The following is a 16,613-nucleotide window of genomic DNA, read 5'->3' as shown; positions in this document are numbered from 1 at the left end:
CTCTTAGTCCCTCCCCCTACTCTTTTCTACCCCCCCGCCCAATCCATTCCTCTTCAATTTCTGTTTAGGAAAGGGCAGATCTCCCATGAGATCAACAAAACACAGCAGAGCGAGTTCCTTGCTACACTTAAACTGTTCTTCTGACCACATGACGTTCCCCCTGCAGTAAATGAATAAACAACGATTCTGAGGCATGGAAACCACACTGTGATAAGTTGTCCCCTTTAAAGCCAGTGTCAGGACCAGTTTACGGTTGCCCCTTCCCCTTTAAGACCAAAAGTCCCAGTACTACAGAGCTGATCCCAGGCAGGCTTTGGGTTTTCAGGGTCTTTTCTGTCCAATATAGGTTTGTGTTGACTCAAGGGATTAACTAGAGATCTCTGGAGTTTCTCCACTTGCTATGAACCCTGAGGGCTGCAGAAAGAGACTTCACACACACACACACACACACACACACACACACACACACACACACCTGCACCAGCCCCAAACGCCTTAGGGCAGAGGGAAAGCAAGGCTTATGCTTTGGCCAACAACTAGTCATGTATGATCATGTGTCTCCAGTCCTGCCTGGGAATTATTGATACTATAAGCCGTGTGTATAGTTCATCCAACTAAGGGAAACCTTTGGAACTCGGTGCCCTTTCCTAATCCTTCCCTGACCCCTTTATTAAATCTTAAAGTAGATTTGTTTTAGTCAAAGGACATCCCTCTTTCCCAAAGAACACCACCAGCCAGGGACTAGGGGATTGGCCAGCAGTGGGGAGATCAGGAGCAGTGGTGTGGATGAGAAGCCGAGATGGGTGCCAGGGAAAGCTGGGGACACAGAAGCAGAGTTTGGAATGAGCACTGGGCTGTGACACTATTTCGTGGACAGCCGGGACAGGGTGGGGTCTGTGAGACTGCCCTAATTACAGGTTCAGCAGAAAGGAGGTTGTAAACCTAATTGTGGGTTGACCTCTGGGACCAGGCTCCTCCCTGGGGACCTACACAGTCTCCTGATCTGTGAGTGCCCAAGGAGGCACTGGCAGGCCCCTAGGCATGAACCTTGGCAAGAAGAGTGGAAGGGCACTATCCCGGGTTGCTAACTGGGCACAGAAAAGGCGCCCCTGCTGCAAGACTAGTCTGCTCTCTAGGCCCCTCCTTGATGAGAATCTGTTGAGCTACGTATGCATGGGGAACGCTGACTGCACAGCCACCCCTTCCTACTGCAAACAAGGTGAGTTCCCCCTAACCCTTGTGCTTCTGAAGTCTTAGTGAAGCCTAGAAGAAAGCCCCTCCTCCACACAGAAGGCAAAAGAAACCTTGTCCCCAATGCCCTTGCTCCTCAGAGCCCAGGACGCTTGCTTCCTTCTGCTCCTCCCTGCCCCAGTTGTTCAGAGACCCCCCATGTGCATTTGAACTCCACCAGGAACCTGGTACCAACTACTCTAGTGTGACAAGGCTAGTCCTGGATCTCCTGATTGTTAGCTGGTGGCCCCGAATCAGTGAATGCATTTCTCTGTGCCTCAGTTGCCTCATCTGTCACAGACTGCCCAGGGTATTGAGAGATTCACAGAAGGGGGATCCATGTAGGAGTGTTTGGCACTGCACTCAGCATCTTCACCATGAGGCAACCAATGGCTGTCCTTGTGGCTCCTGTTCCCAGGGTTGCCAGGAGACTCCCATCTCCCAGCCCAGATCCAACCCCTCCCCCAAGCTCTTGGCTCTGTCCCAAGTCCTGTACCTCAGTGCAGCACCACCTCGCCCGCCCTTCTTCCTGTTGTTTATATCCATAGCCGCCTGCCCGTCAAAGAGAGGAGAGCCTTGAGGAGGCATTTCATTTCTGAAGTTGTTAATTCTACTCTAGACTTCCAAAAAAAGATCACCCATCTGTCAAACAATTTTTAAAAAAAAAAATACAGAGAAGATAACAGATCTCTCAAAGTAATTAAGTATCATCCCAGGGGAAATGAAAACAGACTTGCCTGGGCTTCTAGTTGAAAGAGGATAGCATTGTGTAACCCCAAATCTTCATGTGGGAGAGATTGTAATCTCTTCTTGAAATAAAAATATGCAAGCCACCAATTTGCCCCAGCATAACACACTCTGTATACACAGAATAGGAGAAGCATCTTCAGTTTGAGATGAACTCTCCTGCCAACACCTCCTGGTGCCTCAGAGGTAGCCGCCTGTCTGTCTGTCTGTCTGTCTGTCTATTTCTCTGTCTCTTTCTCTCTGTCTCTCTCTCAGTCTCTCTCTCTCTCTCTCTCTCTCTCTCTCTCTCTCTCTCTGTCTCTCTCTCATTCTCTCTCTCTCTCTCTCTCTCTCTCTCTCTCTCTCTCTCTCTCTCTCTCTCTCTCTCTCTCTCTCTCTCTCTCTCTCTCTCTCTCTCTCTCTCTCTCTCTCTCACACACACACACACACGGACACACACACTTAGACTAGGACTGTGTATGCTTCCTTGGGTTCTGTTTAACTGATGAATAGCAAGCTCTGTCTGTCACAGGCAGTGATTCTGCAGGAGCTGCCACCCCAACACAAATCCTCACTCCCCACCTTTCTTCTGAAGCTGTGTCTCCCAGGTGGCTAGCTCCGTCTGCTAACCCTCAGATTGTGCCCCAAGGAAACACGTGAGGACACACTCCTTGGAAGACGCACAAACCCTCAAGAGAGCGTCAAACAACTGGCTTTCTCTTCAAAGGTACAAAACCCAAAGTCACAGATCAGAAACGATATACCTACCCTTTCCCCCTTTCTAAGGTTGATTTAAAAAGTTGTAAACTTAACCAGTTTCTACACTGTCATTCAAAACAAGATATCAGGAGACTCCATCCTCAAAGCAAATAATGACAGGATCCATTTACACCTCAACCCCACTAGACACCCTTCGTGTTTGTGAGATTCCCAGAGGTGCAGACCCTTCTCACTCCCCGGTTTCCCTGCGCTAGCATAAGCATTGCTCACCTCACTCATGTTGGCCTGACTCCGCAGCTACGTCCCACAGAACAGCACAGAAGGCAATGCTCAGGGGTGGCTGTTTCTCTGGTCCTGGCTTTTCTCTTAAAAAGAGCTGCTGGATGGCATCATGCCTCCCGCCAGCCAATGAAAAGCATTCAACCTGTCTGAACGCCTGCAGACATACGAGAGTGCAAAGAGCCACCTAGTGGAGAAGCGTGGAACTGCGCAGCAGGTCTCAGCTCCGCTTCCAAGCAGGAACCAAGGAATTTGTTGCACGCCAGCGCATCTACCCTAAAAGGATTCTGCACCTTACCGTAGAGATACTTGCTTATCCATGTTCATGGGCGCTCTAGTCACGACAGCAAGAAAAAAGAACCAACATACTTTCCCATCAGCAGATAAACAGATAATTAAACTGTGGTACAATCGATTTTATTCAGGCATAGAAGAAAAGGATTCTGACATTTGCAGGGAAATGGATGAAAAAATGGTAAGTGAGGTAGGCTAGACTCAGAAAGACAAATGTTCCTGCTCATATGGGTATCCTGATTTCAACTTTTTACATGTGTTTTTATTTGAATGAGGGAGGGTTCAAGGGATGGGGTAAGGATGGTAAAAATAAAATTATATGAAAGTAGACGGGGAATACTGGTAGGTGGGGGGGGCATAAATGAGGAAAAGGAGCAAGGAAATGGGAGAGAAGTGAGGAGGGGGGAAGGCCAACCAAAATTAAGGATTATGAAAAGGCCGTAAGGAATACTGCTGCTTTGAAAGTTTTTTTTTTTTTAATTTAAAAGAATGATAAGCACAAGAGTCATGGCCACACAGGTGGCCACAGGACCCCACTGCTGATGACGTATTGGTGTATTGGGAGGTGTGGGAATCACACTCTGGGGGAATAGATCTCACATGTAATTTACCAGTTTGGTTTTCGAATGAAGAGCAATGGGAAGTCCTTCTGTGCTTCCAGGAACTGCCTCCTACCTCCCTTTGGGGGCACCAGGCTCAGGCTTTAGAGTTTACCGTTTCTGTCCCCTGTCCCTCATCTGCCTGCTTGGACCCTAGGGTAGAAGGACATGAATAGGTGTGTGTTGTGACCTTTGGAGTCTAACAATCCTGAATCCCACTTGGCAGTGGTGGGGTGGGGGCAGCATCTTTCCCTAAGGGTTCTCAAGACCCCCCTAGCAAATGAGACCCCATGAAAGGGCTCCTCACCGTGGTCTTGTCCAGCCTCATGGGTTAGAAGCTCTTCTTTTCCCTTCAGTCCTGACCTTGGGAGTCTTAATATCCACACTGGAGGTGTGGTGTCTGCCAGATGAGTAGCAATCGCAGGCTACATCCTAGCTAATCCCAGTGAGCAGCAACAAGACTAGAAAGACCAGGTCAAGAGCCCCCAAACCTTTCCTAGAATCGCAATACCTGCCCTAGTGCCTCCCTGCACCCAGAAGGGCCCACATTGCACCCCTGTCTGCTCATTTCCTCTTCTCAGCTCAGCTGTGTCTCCCCAAGTTGTCTGCCTTATGTTCCCACGATCATCCCCCATGTGTCCCCAGTTGGAAAGAAGCAAAGCCAGGTGCTCTGTCTTAGCTCTCGTCCTCGCGCGTCGGTGGGAATGGGATCAGAAAGCAGCAGGCCAGAGTCTCAGCCACAGTTCCAACTGTTGCCCAGCCTAACTCAGAGTCATTGTCATGGGCATCATGTCTTCCAAGGGGAAGCATTGGTTGTTCACCAGGGTACGTATTTTAGAGTGAAAGCTGTGGGCAGCATGGTGCACAGCATGTGTGTACACATATGCTACTGTGTATATTATATACAAATTAGCCATGTATCCTAACCATATAAACATACAGACAGCATTGTCTTCATCCTCTACATTCACCCCCTTATGAAGGTTCAGTATCATGACATCCTTAGGTATCCCCAGTGCTATCTGCTCAGATAAAAGGCTGCAAACAGCCCAGATAAAAGGAAGCTCACCCATCCTCAGAGGGGAACCAGAAATGCAAGCACTCCCTCCCTCCCAGAAGATAGCAGACATGGAAATCTGAACCCCGGGCACCATATGATGACTCTGCAGATGGGGAGCCCATGGACAGTCAACCAGAGACTTCCCACAACAGCACGGCACATAGGAGATGCCACATGGACCTTGGAACCTGAATCCAGGGTGTCAAATAGCTTCGTACACAACTTTATCAAAAGTCTGTCTGATCATCAGTGTCCACTCTCCTCCACTGGTTACACGAATATTAAGACTTTGTCTCTAAAGACTTAACCGTGTGTGTCTGTCTGTCTGTCTGTGGTCTGTGTCTACAGAGTATATTGAGTTGAGCTGGTAAAGAAATGCTGAAAGAACCCGAGGAGAGTAAAATTTATGGCTTCATGTATTACATCTCAGTTCATGTTTCACTCTTGCTACATTAAAATATAGGCAGCTTTTGTAATTTATAGTTTATGGAACTGTGTAGTGTGTGTGTGTGTGTGTGTGTGTGTGTGTGTGTGTGTGTGTGCTCATGCAGTAGAGACATGCTCTTGCCTAGGGGGCAGAGGTGAGCCAAAAAAATTGATGAAACCATAGGCACACTCTATTTTTGATTGGGGGCTTTTAATCAGACTTTTATGTCAAATCATCATTCTTCAGATATGGAGTAGAAGAATTTTTTTAAGACAGGCTCATGTAATGCCAGCTACCTGAAGGCCAGTTGTAAGCCCAGCTACTTGGGAGGCTGAGGTAGGAGAATGTCAATTTCAAAGCCAACCTGGACATCTTAGTGAGCCTCTGTACCAAAATAAAAAGGGGGGGAAGGGAAGCAGGATATTGCTCAGCAGTAGACACCTAGCCTGGCATTGCAGGACTCCAGGTAAGATTCCCAGGGAGGAAAAAAGAATAGAAGGGAGGGAGAGAGGGATGGATTTGGGAGGAAGGGAGGGAGGGAGGGAGGGATTTGGGAGGGAGGGAGGGAGGGAGGGATTTGTGAGGAAGGGAGGGATGGAGGGAGAGAGGAAGGAAGGAAGGGAGGGAGGGAAAAGGAGCCACCTCCAGCCTCCTTCCTGCTTCTTCTGATTCTGATGCCTGGCATCTTCATGCTTTATGGTCCAGATGCCGCTGTTCCCACACAGCACACAATCCCTGCACAGGAAGCTTTGGCACTGTCAAAGAATACAGTCCATCCCTCATAGGGGCTGCAGCAGGGCTTGACTATGGCTTCCAGCTCCCATGATACCCCTCCTTTCCCTACTTCAGCTGCCCTCCAGTCAGCATCCAGGATAGCTCTGTGCACCTCTGCCGTCCCTGGACCCCAGTAACCCCACCCTAACAGAGGCCCATGGTTTCTCATCTTTCTGCTGCTCTGAATATTACCAACCTCCTAGATGTCACTGAACTCTGAGTCAGGGGACTCTCTGGTTCTGATGACTCCGTGGTATTCTACAAGCATGTGATGGTCTTGGCATACCAATGGGTGCCACTACCTATGAGTCTTGTCTTTCCATCTGGGCTTGGCACCCTTTGAAGGGGGAAAGGCCAGGCCCTCCCACCCTGCTCATGCTTCTGCTGCTCTTAGGAGTCTTATGGCCCAGCAAGGAATGGACACCAAAACCACACACAAACCTTCCAGCACCCACCGGTGTGAAGCTATGCAAGAAAGAAAACTCTAGATGCGCTTGCTTCCCAAAGACATATAAGAATTCTCTCTTTTGCAAGTGGTAAAGAGTCTTTCAAAAGTCTCTACGCTGCAAGTTTCAAGCCTGCTTTCTAAAAGTTATTTAATTCTAGCATAGTGAACTTCTTCCAACCCTAGATCACTGGGCTTTGCTGCCTTTGTGGGAGAAATGGATCAGCAAAAATAGAAGGTTGTGGCCTTGCCGGGGTTTAGCAGGTGATGTGGTCCAGCCTTCCTGCTGTTCTACCCTGCCCTCCATCTCCCCAGGCTATCGGTCTTCTTTACCTAGTTGGTCTGTATCATGGGTGTGTATGTCTTATTGTTCACTGATGCTATTAGGGTTTGTTGGGCTTCCCTTCCTCTGCCTCTGTCTTCTTCACCTCATCTCCCCCACCCCATCTATCTTGCTCCTCCTTTTCCTCCTCTTTAGCTGTCTCTTATCTGAAATTGTGTGTGCTTTATGCCCTCATCCTTCCATCCCACTTTGATGCTGGGTGGCATCATTGTTTCTTCCCCAAGCTACCAGGTTCAGGGGAGAAGAGACTGGTGGAGCAGTTGAGGGGGAGGACTGCGGCTTCTTGTCTGAACTCGAGTGTAGCAAACTTGTCTGAAGCCGCTGTCTTCCTAAGCTTTGAATTATTTTTATCCCTGTTTATAGAGGGAAAGGTCATTTTATAACCTGCAGTCTCTTTCAGTCCAATTAGCAGAGTAAGCCTGTCCTGGGGACCAGGGCTGTCTGTGAAGCTCACAGAACCATCCTGTCACCCCTGTAGCTTTCTCTGTGACACAGAGGCCAGTGGCATTTGCTGAAGGCTGCACCATGGGCCTGCTGGCAGGACTCTCAATCCCCAGTATCCCTGGCAGCTAACGAAAGTGTGCTTTGTTGTGTTCTTAATTATCTGCTTCGTCTCCATTGTAGAGCGGGGAGAGCCTTCTGGTCTGCTCTTCACAGTGTCCTCAACCTGCTTGCCTGGGGCTGAGGACAGCACCTGCTTATATGTGTTCCTCTAAATCTGACATGCCACAGCCCTGGCCCCCGGCCTGGTTTTGGAACCAAGACTTTAAAGAGATGAGCAAGATCAAACATGTGTGCAAGATAGGTCCTAATCCGGCATGACTGATGTCTTTACATGAGAGGACACTGGGATGCAGACATGCCCAGAATGACCAGGCCATCATGAGAAATACTGTCTGCAAGCCAAGGAGGGGGCATCTAGAGGAACCAGTGCTGACTCCTTGACCGCGGACTTCCAGCGGTCAGGAAATGCCAGCTGTTTATCCTCCTCTCTGTGAAATCCTATTCCAGCCTCCTAAGCTGGCGATGCCACTTGGCCCACAGCCAAGGCTGGCTTCCATCGTGGACTCTGGAATAGGCACTCCAAACCCCAGATCACATACCAAGGACCTGTTCTCTGGACTCTGTTCTCAGCCCAGGGTCCCCGAAGACTGTGCTCAGCAGCAGGTTGCTGCCTGCAAGCCACTACGCCATGCAGAGGAGGTGTCTCTCCCCTGAAAGCCTGGCTCTCTTGTTCCGGTTCAAGACAGCATTATCATTCACCTCAGCTCCAAAACCAGAGCCAGCCCGTATGCTCCATTCCACCCTTACCTTCCCCCTGGCTATGAGCCAAGGCCCCTGTGATATTATTCTGCAGTCTGGTGTCCACTTCATCTCACCTTCCAGGCAAACTGACCAACACAGGGGTAACAAGAGCGGAGAAATGCCAAATCTGTGTTATCAGTCCAGTATCAGACCACATGGAGCCTTGGTGGCCACAGGTACAGAGTGTCGACCACGTGGACCCTCAGTGGTCACAGGTACAGTGCAAGCCACAGGGGCCTCTTGGGGGACACAGGTACAGACTGCAGACCATGTGGACCCCTCAGTGGTCACAGGTATAGTGTGCAGGCCACGTGGACCCCTCAGTGGTCACGTAGAGTTGACATGGTCGTGTATCTATAATCCCAGCACTCTTACAGCGTGGTGGGTAGAGACAGGAGAATTTAAAGAAGCTCATGTGTGGTGGTGAACAACAGCAAGAGATACTCTCTCAAACACGGGTGATGATGAGGACTACATTTGAGGTCATCCTCTGACCACACACTCACCATGGCACGAAAGTGCCCACACTCAGGTTTGAACACACACAAACTGAAAACACACCAGAGAACAGGTGGTTTTGTGTGGTACACACAATGTCAGCATGCCATTCCCTAGATTCATCAACCCCACTATTTCCCCCCAGGAACATAATTTCTATGATTCGAAGTAACCATGTTTAATTTTGTTTTATTTTCTTAGTCTATGTTGTAAGAGCCACTGTCTCTCACAGCTGTGGTAGAGAATTAGTGGTTACATCAGGCAGATGTATTTATAGAGGCAAATATTTAGGAAAGGGTTTGTAATGTCTGATCCACGGACCTGTCCATGGGCCTCTGGAGCTGAGGAGTAGAACAAGAGAGGGGGTTGAGAGAGACTAAACACTCTGAAGTGTCTGCAGGAACATGGCTGGTGATACTGCCCTGTGTAAGGGGACACGAGAGAAGAACGCTAGACAATTATCACTCTCCAGCCCTGCTGCATATACCAATGAAATGCTGGGAAACTATGCTAAAATCTTCCCCAACAAAAACAAATGTAATGTCTAAAAATTATGTCCCCAAAAAGAATTCATATCTTTTCCGCTATTTCAAGAATAAAAAAGTATTAGCATAAAGAATGATGGGTTTATTCCATTTTTCTGTGAATACCTGCTTTAAGCAGTTCTAGCTACTGAATCATGTTAATGAACATTATCACCAATATGGTAAAATTAGGGAGAAAACAGTCAGTTAAATTCAGTGAACTAAGAGTCTTTAGAAAGATTCTAAATTGGGAGCATGGGGACCTTGGGAGAGGGTTGAAGGGGAGGGGAGAGGCAGGGAGGGAAGCAGAGAAAAATGTAGAGCTCAATAAAAATCAATAAAAAAAGATTCTATTTCCAATTAAGCAGCCAAGAAGTGGGGACGAGGTCCCACCAGAGCAACAGCACACTGCGTCCCATCTGTGACAAGCTCCAGTTCACACACAGCCTGGAGAATGCGGTATAAAACCGTGTAAAATACATGAAAAAAAATGTTAAATAAAATAAAATTTAAAAAAGAATTTCAGAAAAAAATCTTTAAAAAACCCGCATAAACGCCACTGCATATTTGGAACCCAACGGCTGTTTTCATCTTGTGTAGACAAGAGCCAGAACCAAAGCTCTTCCTTCCTCTCCTAAGAACGGAATTGCAGCCACGGGTAGGTGCGGTGATGACGTTCTATGCTGCGCCTAATTTTGACCTGAACATTCTAAAGAACCAAATTCACCTGCGGCTTCACCTCTCCTGAGGACGGTCAGATACAGGGAAGCCCTCTGCCTACTCTGCCTTGGACGTGCATTCCCTAACAGACGCCGGAACAAGGTCCACAGGGACGTTTCTTTCTTTTTTTAATCTTTTATTTGTATGGGTGGTACATGTGCGTGCATGTATGAAGAAATGTCTGCCCAGACAGGCACATGTGGAGGGCAGAGGTGGCCACGAGGGTGTCTTTCCTCAACTGCTTGTCCATCTTACCTTTGGAAACAAAGTCTCTCATTGCTGGTTTGGACCATCCTGTCTCTGCTCCCCAATGCCAGGATTATACTGCCCGGCATCCGCAGTGTGCGGAGGATCCAAACTTAGGCCTCATGCTCGCATAGCCGGCGCCTTATCCACTGCGCCATATCCCCACCCCAGCATATGTAATCGTTGAGGATTCTGTGTGCCTGCAGGTTTTTAAAAACCATGGATGAACCTGAAACTTCACAGTGAGCTATGACTATTTAGGAGTCGGCCAGATCCATGTGAGAATAGGAGCCTGAAATGCCCAGATACAATACGTTGCCTCTTCCACCTCAGGGGAAGTAGGGCCCAGCTGTGGGAAGAGAGGGGGATACTGAAGTCAATGGCGCCCGCCTTTGCGGTATTTACCGTGGGAGCGCTAAGCACAAGCGGAGACTGATGGGCGGGTGGGCCAAGATGAGGAAGGATGCACCAGCATAGCACACCAGACAGCTAGAGGGTGGCCCTGGAACCAGGATGGAGAAGCCTGGATGGACAAAGGCAAACACTACAGACATCACCTATGAGCCTCCGCCATGAATACTGTCTTGTGAATCTAAAAGGCTCATCCCCAGTGGGATAGCTACCAACTTTCCCAGCAATAGTTAGAGATTATTTTTCCTGTCAAAGCAACAGAGATTACAAAAGAAGATCTTTTATCTGCAGGTGACCTGGGGGGATTGTGTATCCAAAGACTCCCAGAGACAGACAGACATACATACACACACACACACACACACACACACAGATATAGACAGACAGAGAGAGAGAGAGAGAGAGAGAGAGAGAGAGAGAGAGAGAGAGAGAGAGAGAGAGCAGACCGACTCTTACACACATTGCCAATGAGCTTTAGGCTACAGTGTTATTGAGTCGGACTCCTCTTGGCCAAAGAAGCACAAGGAAAAATGAGGGAAGTATTCTCATTTGCTTTCTGTTTCTGTGATAAACAACATCACCTAAGGCAACCTGGGAAGAAAGGATTTACTGTCATCCAAGAGTTTACTGTCCATCATGAAGGGAGGTTGGGATGAAACCTGGAGAGAGAGACTATGGAGGAAGGGTGCTTGCTGGCTCGCTCTCCAGGCTCACATTCAGGAGCCTTTCTTACACCTCCCAGGACCAGCGGTGCCATCCCACAGGGAACTGGGCCCTCCCACATTAAGAATTAATTCAGAAAATACCCCCTGACAGTCTTGCTTACAGACCAATCTGATGGAGGCATTTTCTCCCAGATGACTCTAGCTTGTGTCAAGTATATAACATTAAAAAAAAAACTAAAACAAAAACAAACAAACAAACAAACAAACAACATCAAGCACAGAAGAGTGACGGCTGTGAATAAATTTGTATGGACCAAGGCCAATGTAAGACCAGGACTATACAGGAGCAGGTTATAACTCCAAAGAGCTTGAAGTCAACTCTAGTTTGAAATTTCTGGGAAATTCTCCTTCATCTCAAAGAATTTCCCCAAGTGTCTAATGAGTTGAGAATCGGATCCTCATTGTGTAACAGACATAATGCATTTTCTTTCTAATAATTTAAATGATAATGATGATATCTAACACTTATAAAAACAAAAGGACGGTAGCTGGATGTCTGTTGCTGCCATGGTTCCTTTCAGCTTTAGGAGCCGGGACTCCCTCTCAAGCCTAATTCTGGTAGTCTAGGCTGAAGTAATTTTATCTTTGATGAAGATAAAACATTGACAATAATTCATCTAAAATAGTTCAGCTTGGCAATTCAAACACAAGGAAAACAGCTATCCTCGTCACCCATGAACAACACGTAGGGTAAAAGTATTCACAAGGATGGGAATTTGGGACATCAGTCACCATGTCCACTATGATGGGAATTTGGGACAACCACCACCATGTTCTAACTTTAAAAGATAATGATGGTGTCATTTCAGCGTATTAAACTCAGATGCTCAATAAATAAGTAGATCCTGATGACGTTTCCAGGAAAACGATGAAGAAGAAATATTATAAATTAGGCTATCAGAGTCTGGTGATGCAAGCCTATAACCACCACTGCTTAGGAAGCAAGATCACAAAATCAGTACCATCCTGTGCCACAAAGTATGTTCAAAGTCAACCTCAGCTGTTGCAAGGAACTGCTTGTTCATCCCGGTCACCCAGAACTGAAATAATCACACAGAAACTGTATTAATTAAGTCACTTCTTGGCCCATTCTCTCTAGCTTCTTATTGGCTATTACATCTTAATCTAACCCATTTTTATTAATCTGTGTATCACCATGAGGTCGTGGCCTACCAGCAAAATTTCAGCACCTCTACCTCCTGTGGCGGATCCATGGCATCCCTGTCTGCTTCTTCTTCCCAGCATTCTGTTTAGTTTCCCCCCCCTCCCAGCTCTATTCCTCCATAGCTCTGCTATAGGCCCAAAGCAGTTCCTTTATTAACCAACAAAAGCAACACATAGACAGAGGGATCTCCTACATCACCCAGCAAATTAGTGGTACTCTGTCTCAACTTTTTAAAAAATTAGTAGTAACAAAAAAAGGTAAAATGTTGCCTTGATGCACTACCCCAGTTCCCAGTACTCATGGGAGTTACAGGGAGAAAAGGAGGAGGGGAGATGAGGGGGAAGACAGAGGGAAAAGGGAAGAGGAGGGACAGATGGAGGGAAGAGGAAGAAATTTTAATTAACAACACTTTTGGCATCACTGATAATTTTCCTTGTTAATTATCAAAAATTGACCTTGGACAATAAAAGCTACATTTTCCTGCTTCAAACACACACACACACACACACACACACACACCCCAAAACTTTGTGGCTTCAAATTAAGAGGGACAGCTTCACATTTGTGTGAAGTGTCAAGTTTAACTTCATTTTCAAAAAGAGGTGCTGAAGCCTTGTTCTGGCTCCACATTCTGCTGCATGTGAGCAAGAGCAAAGCACAAGGAGTCGCCTCACCTAGGCTTGTTCTGGCTTCAAACCAAGCAAACATCCACCTGACTTAAGCCAAGGAGAAAAAGGAGATGTCCAGTGGCCACAGGGAGGCAGGTCTGCCCGATGGGAGCCAAGCAGACGATGGCAGGAGACCACTAGGCTGTCTGGGCTTGGCCTAAATGTCAAGGGAGAGAATTTATGAAACGCCTGCATCCATGTCAGCAAAATGGTCATGTCAGGCACTTGGGTTTGATGATATTTTGGGTGACGGTTTCTATATAACCATCTGGTAAGGTTTCCCAGAACTTAGGCTGGTGTGCTGAGCTGCCTATCTGTGGCCCAGTGGACTTTACCTAAGCCACAAAGACACACAGTAGGACTAAAGCTCCAGGAGTCAGTCCTGAGCCCCTAGAAGTTCATGGAGATCACTTCCCAGGCCTGGTAGGAGCTTAGTGGAGGCTCATCACAGTTCTTTACTATTGTCTAAGGAAGTCTGGGTGTTTGGAGATGTTTGCTAGAAAGGCAGCATTACAGCACTGGGAACAGACAACAGCTCCTCAGTAGGGATGTCCCACACACTGCAGGATGCTTAGGGCTTCTACTCTACCCTCTCACTACCTAAGCCTGTGGTCACCTGGCTTGATTGTGTTTAGGCCTGTGGTGGGCAGAAAGAACATGGTGGAAAGTACTGTGGAGGAAATGCACTTACCTCTACCTTAACTTTCTGCCTTTAATGCGTTTCCCCAGAACACCCATACTCTCCTCTGGCAACGAATTTTAATTAAAAGGGGGAAACGCATTAATGATCAGTTAACAAATTCCAATCTCTATGCTGATGAGAGAATTAATGAGTTTTTTTTAAAGGCCTCAATAATTATTTTTTGGAGTTTAGAGAGGAAGTGAAGATGAAAGTATTGCCTCTTCCCTCCACTCTTTCTTGTTTGGGGGAGACCTTGGCAGAAGGACAGCCACGCCTCAGTACCAGTTTGCTTCATTCTGACTAAACAAAAGCACTGTTCCTGGCCAACATCCCAAGAGGCTTGACTTGAGGTCAGACTCCCCTATAAGCTTGGTCTTTGGCAAGACCCCTCCTGCATTTTGCCCCTGTCTTCCTCTTACTCAGTGCAACTTCCTAAACCCAGCTGGAAGCGGCTCTCCCTGTTCACCTCCGAGTCAGTTTGGTTTGCTCACGTTCAACATTTCAGTGAAGCAAGAGCTAGCTCAGTGATAGAATACTTGCCTAACGTAGACAAGGCCTTCGAGACCATGTCCAGCTTCTAAAATTACAAATGAGGGAAGAAAAGAAGAAAAGAAAAAAGAAAATGGGAGAGGGTGAAGGAGGGGCTGAGAGATCGAGATTAAAAGAAATTATAGATCTCAAGCTGGAAGACAGGACTTTGAAAGTATTCACAATGCAGATAAAACTTTGAAGAAATGAATATGGAGATTTCCCTAGGAGGATCACTATATGTGTCAATCAAAGCAGACATTGCTCTGTAGATATCTGTGCAATAACTCTTTGTCAAGCAAAAACAATGAATAAAAATTTAAAATGAAAAGTCAACAGAGAGCAAAGAAAAAGTTTCCAAGGACTGTCACAGTGGCAGAAGTTCTTTGCTTTTTCCCTGCCCGCAATATCTTGCTTGTGTATTCTGGCTATTCCCTGCTTTTATGGGTAGATATCTGACCATTTTCCAGTTTACACAGTTCCAAGGAACAACCCAGCACAGTGCCTGGTACACCCTGGGAACAAGAGGATCCCTACCAATGTGCAAATTAAAACTGGGCTGTGTAAACACACTTTAAGAGATAAACCTCCTTCTGAGATATCCTCAAATTCATTTTCAGAACAATCCTTTGCCTTCCTTCCTTTCTGATGGCGCCTGCTTGAATTATTCAGCCTCTGCGAGTGGAAAGTAGAATAGAATTGAAAGGCTTTTAGCCCCTCAGATTAAACATCGCTCAGAGACAGCAAGTGGGTGGCATGCCGTGAGGTCACAGGCCCGAGGAACAGGTACCACCTGGGGCAAGAATTACAGGAAAAATAATAGGTTTTTCTCCTCCCATTTGAAGGACCTGCTATAAGGTTCTTCCTACAACAGAGGAACAAGCATGTCCTGAGGCCAGAGAATCAGAGATCAGCCTGGGCTTGAAGCTGACAGGACAGAGGGCGCAGACTGAAGTCTCAGAACAAATGATGTGCATAGGTGTGCACTGAAAAAAAAATCTGCAAACCTTCAGACCTGCAGAAGTCTAAGACAATAATCTCCTGCAGACCCTTGATTGTTAATATCTTATATCCGCTTGTTGACTGTCTCCCACCCCCCAGCCTCTTTTCCCCCTTCCCTTTGTTGGCTAAGTCATTGGAAGTTGGTTGAAATCATTATAAATAACACCTTACCCCAAAACTGTTCTAAGAAAACTTAAATATTTTTATTTTATTTCACCCAAGAAAGTTAGCATGCGCAATAAATGGTCTTGTAAGTCTGTTCAAATGCCAGTTATCCACGACTGTACCACATGTCCTTGATTTGAGCCTGGATGATGCTCAGAGTTCTGAATATTTGATGCTGAGCCCATCTGGGTGCAACAGAGCAGGCAGCCCATGAGGTCAGAGTCTCCATTGATGGTCATGTGGACCGATGACTGCACTGACTATCACCCAAACCTCTCCACGGACACAGGAAAGTTCATACTGTGATCTGTTAGCAACGTGGGTGGGACAGGGATGCTCTAGGCTGTATGGCTATTGTGTGCTGCGGTAATTTTGCATCCCTGAAGTTTTACCTGCTTTAGTTATGTGCGGCGCCTGCACGGCCAGGAACCAATACCGAGTGAAGGATGTCAGGATTAAACATGCATACACCTCTCTTGCTGGTAAAAGAAGCCCTCCATTGAACAGCACCACGGAGGCTTTTATACCTAACACAGTCAGGTGGGCCAACAGGTGAAGACCTCATTGCCTGATCCTTAATCAAGGCCAGGGCAACACGTGCTCGTGAATCGGAGCTGGTAAACAACTTTGACACAGCTCTCAGAAGTGCAAATCAGAAGGGCAAGGAAAGGTCACTAGCAAGGAAGAGTGGCTGGAGGCCAGGACTCCAAAGGGTCCCAACAGTTATGGTGGTCCCCATAATGATTGTCTAGTTCTATCACCATCCACCTGACTCCATCTTTTTCCTTCCCTGTGTTCTGTTTTTCTATTGTGTAAGCATTTGAGGACGGAAATGATCTCTAGCTGAGGCCATGAAGGACGCCTCAGGGAGGAAACAGCATTTAGAGATGGGAAATGAGATACAAAGCTGAACTTGATGTTTTATACTAGGAAATATACCCTAAAAAATCTACATGGGGGGGGCAGGCTGGTAGGCTTAGGCATAGGGTCGCACACTCCTAATTTCTGTAGGTGCATTGAGGTGCTGCAAGGAGTCAATGGAATTGGAGTTGCATCCATGACCCAACAAACTGTCAG

At 47.0% G+C, this 16,613-nt stretch overlaps 1 protein-coding gene across 1 annotated transcript in view; it reads right to left on the bottom strand.

Annotated features, from left to right (window-relative positions):
* Positions 1-3,054, bottom strand: part of Pcp4 (Purkinje cell protein 4) — a 60,381-nt gene extending 57,327 nt beyond the window's left edge. Inside the window, exon 1 of the mRNA XM_050162005.1 lies at positions 2,947-3,054. Within this exon, the coding sequence (XP_050017962.1) occupies positions 2,947-2,955 (9 nt within the window). The 5' untranslated portion in view covers positions 2,956-3,054. The remainder of the gene's footprint in view (positions 1-2,946) is intronic.
* Positions 3,055-16,613: the final 13,559 nt, after the last annotated feature.

This window comes from Alexandromys fortis, unplaced genomic scaffold, assembly GCF_014885135.2.
Source record: "Alexandromys fortis isolate MF-2015 unplaced genomic scaffold, M_Fortis_MF-2015_v1.1 scaffold_128, whole genome shotgun sequence".
Taxonomy (NCBI): domain Eukaryota; kingdom Metazoa; phylum Chordata; class Mammalia; order Rodentia; family Cricetidae; genus Alexandromys; species Alexandromys fortis.
This window is presented reverse-complemented; position numbering and strand designations above follow the sequence as displayed.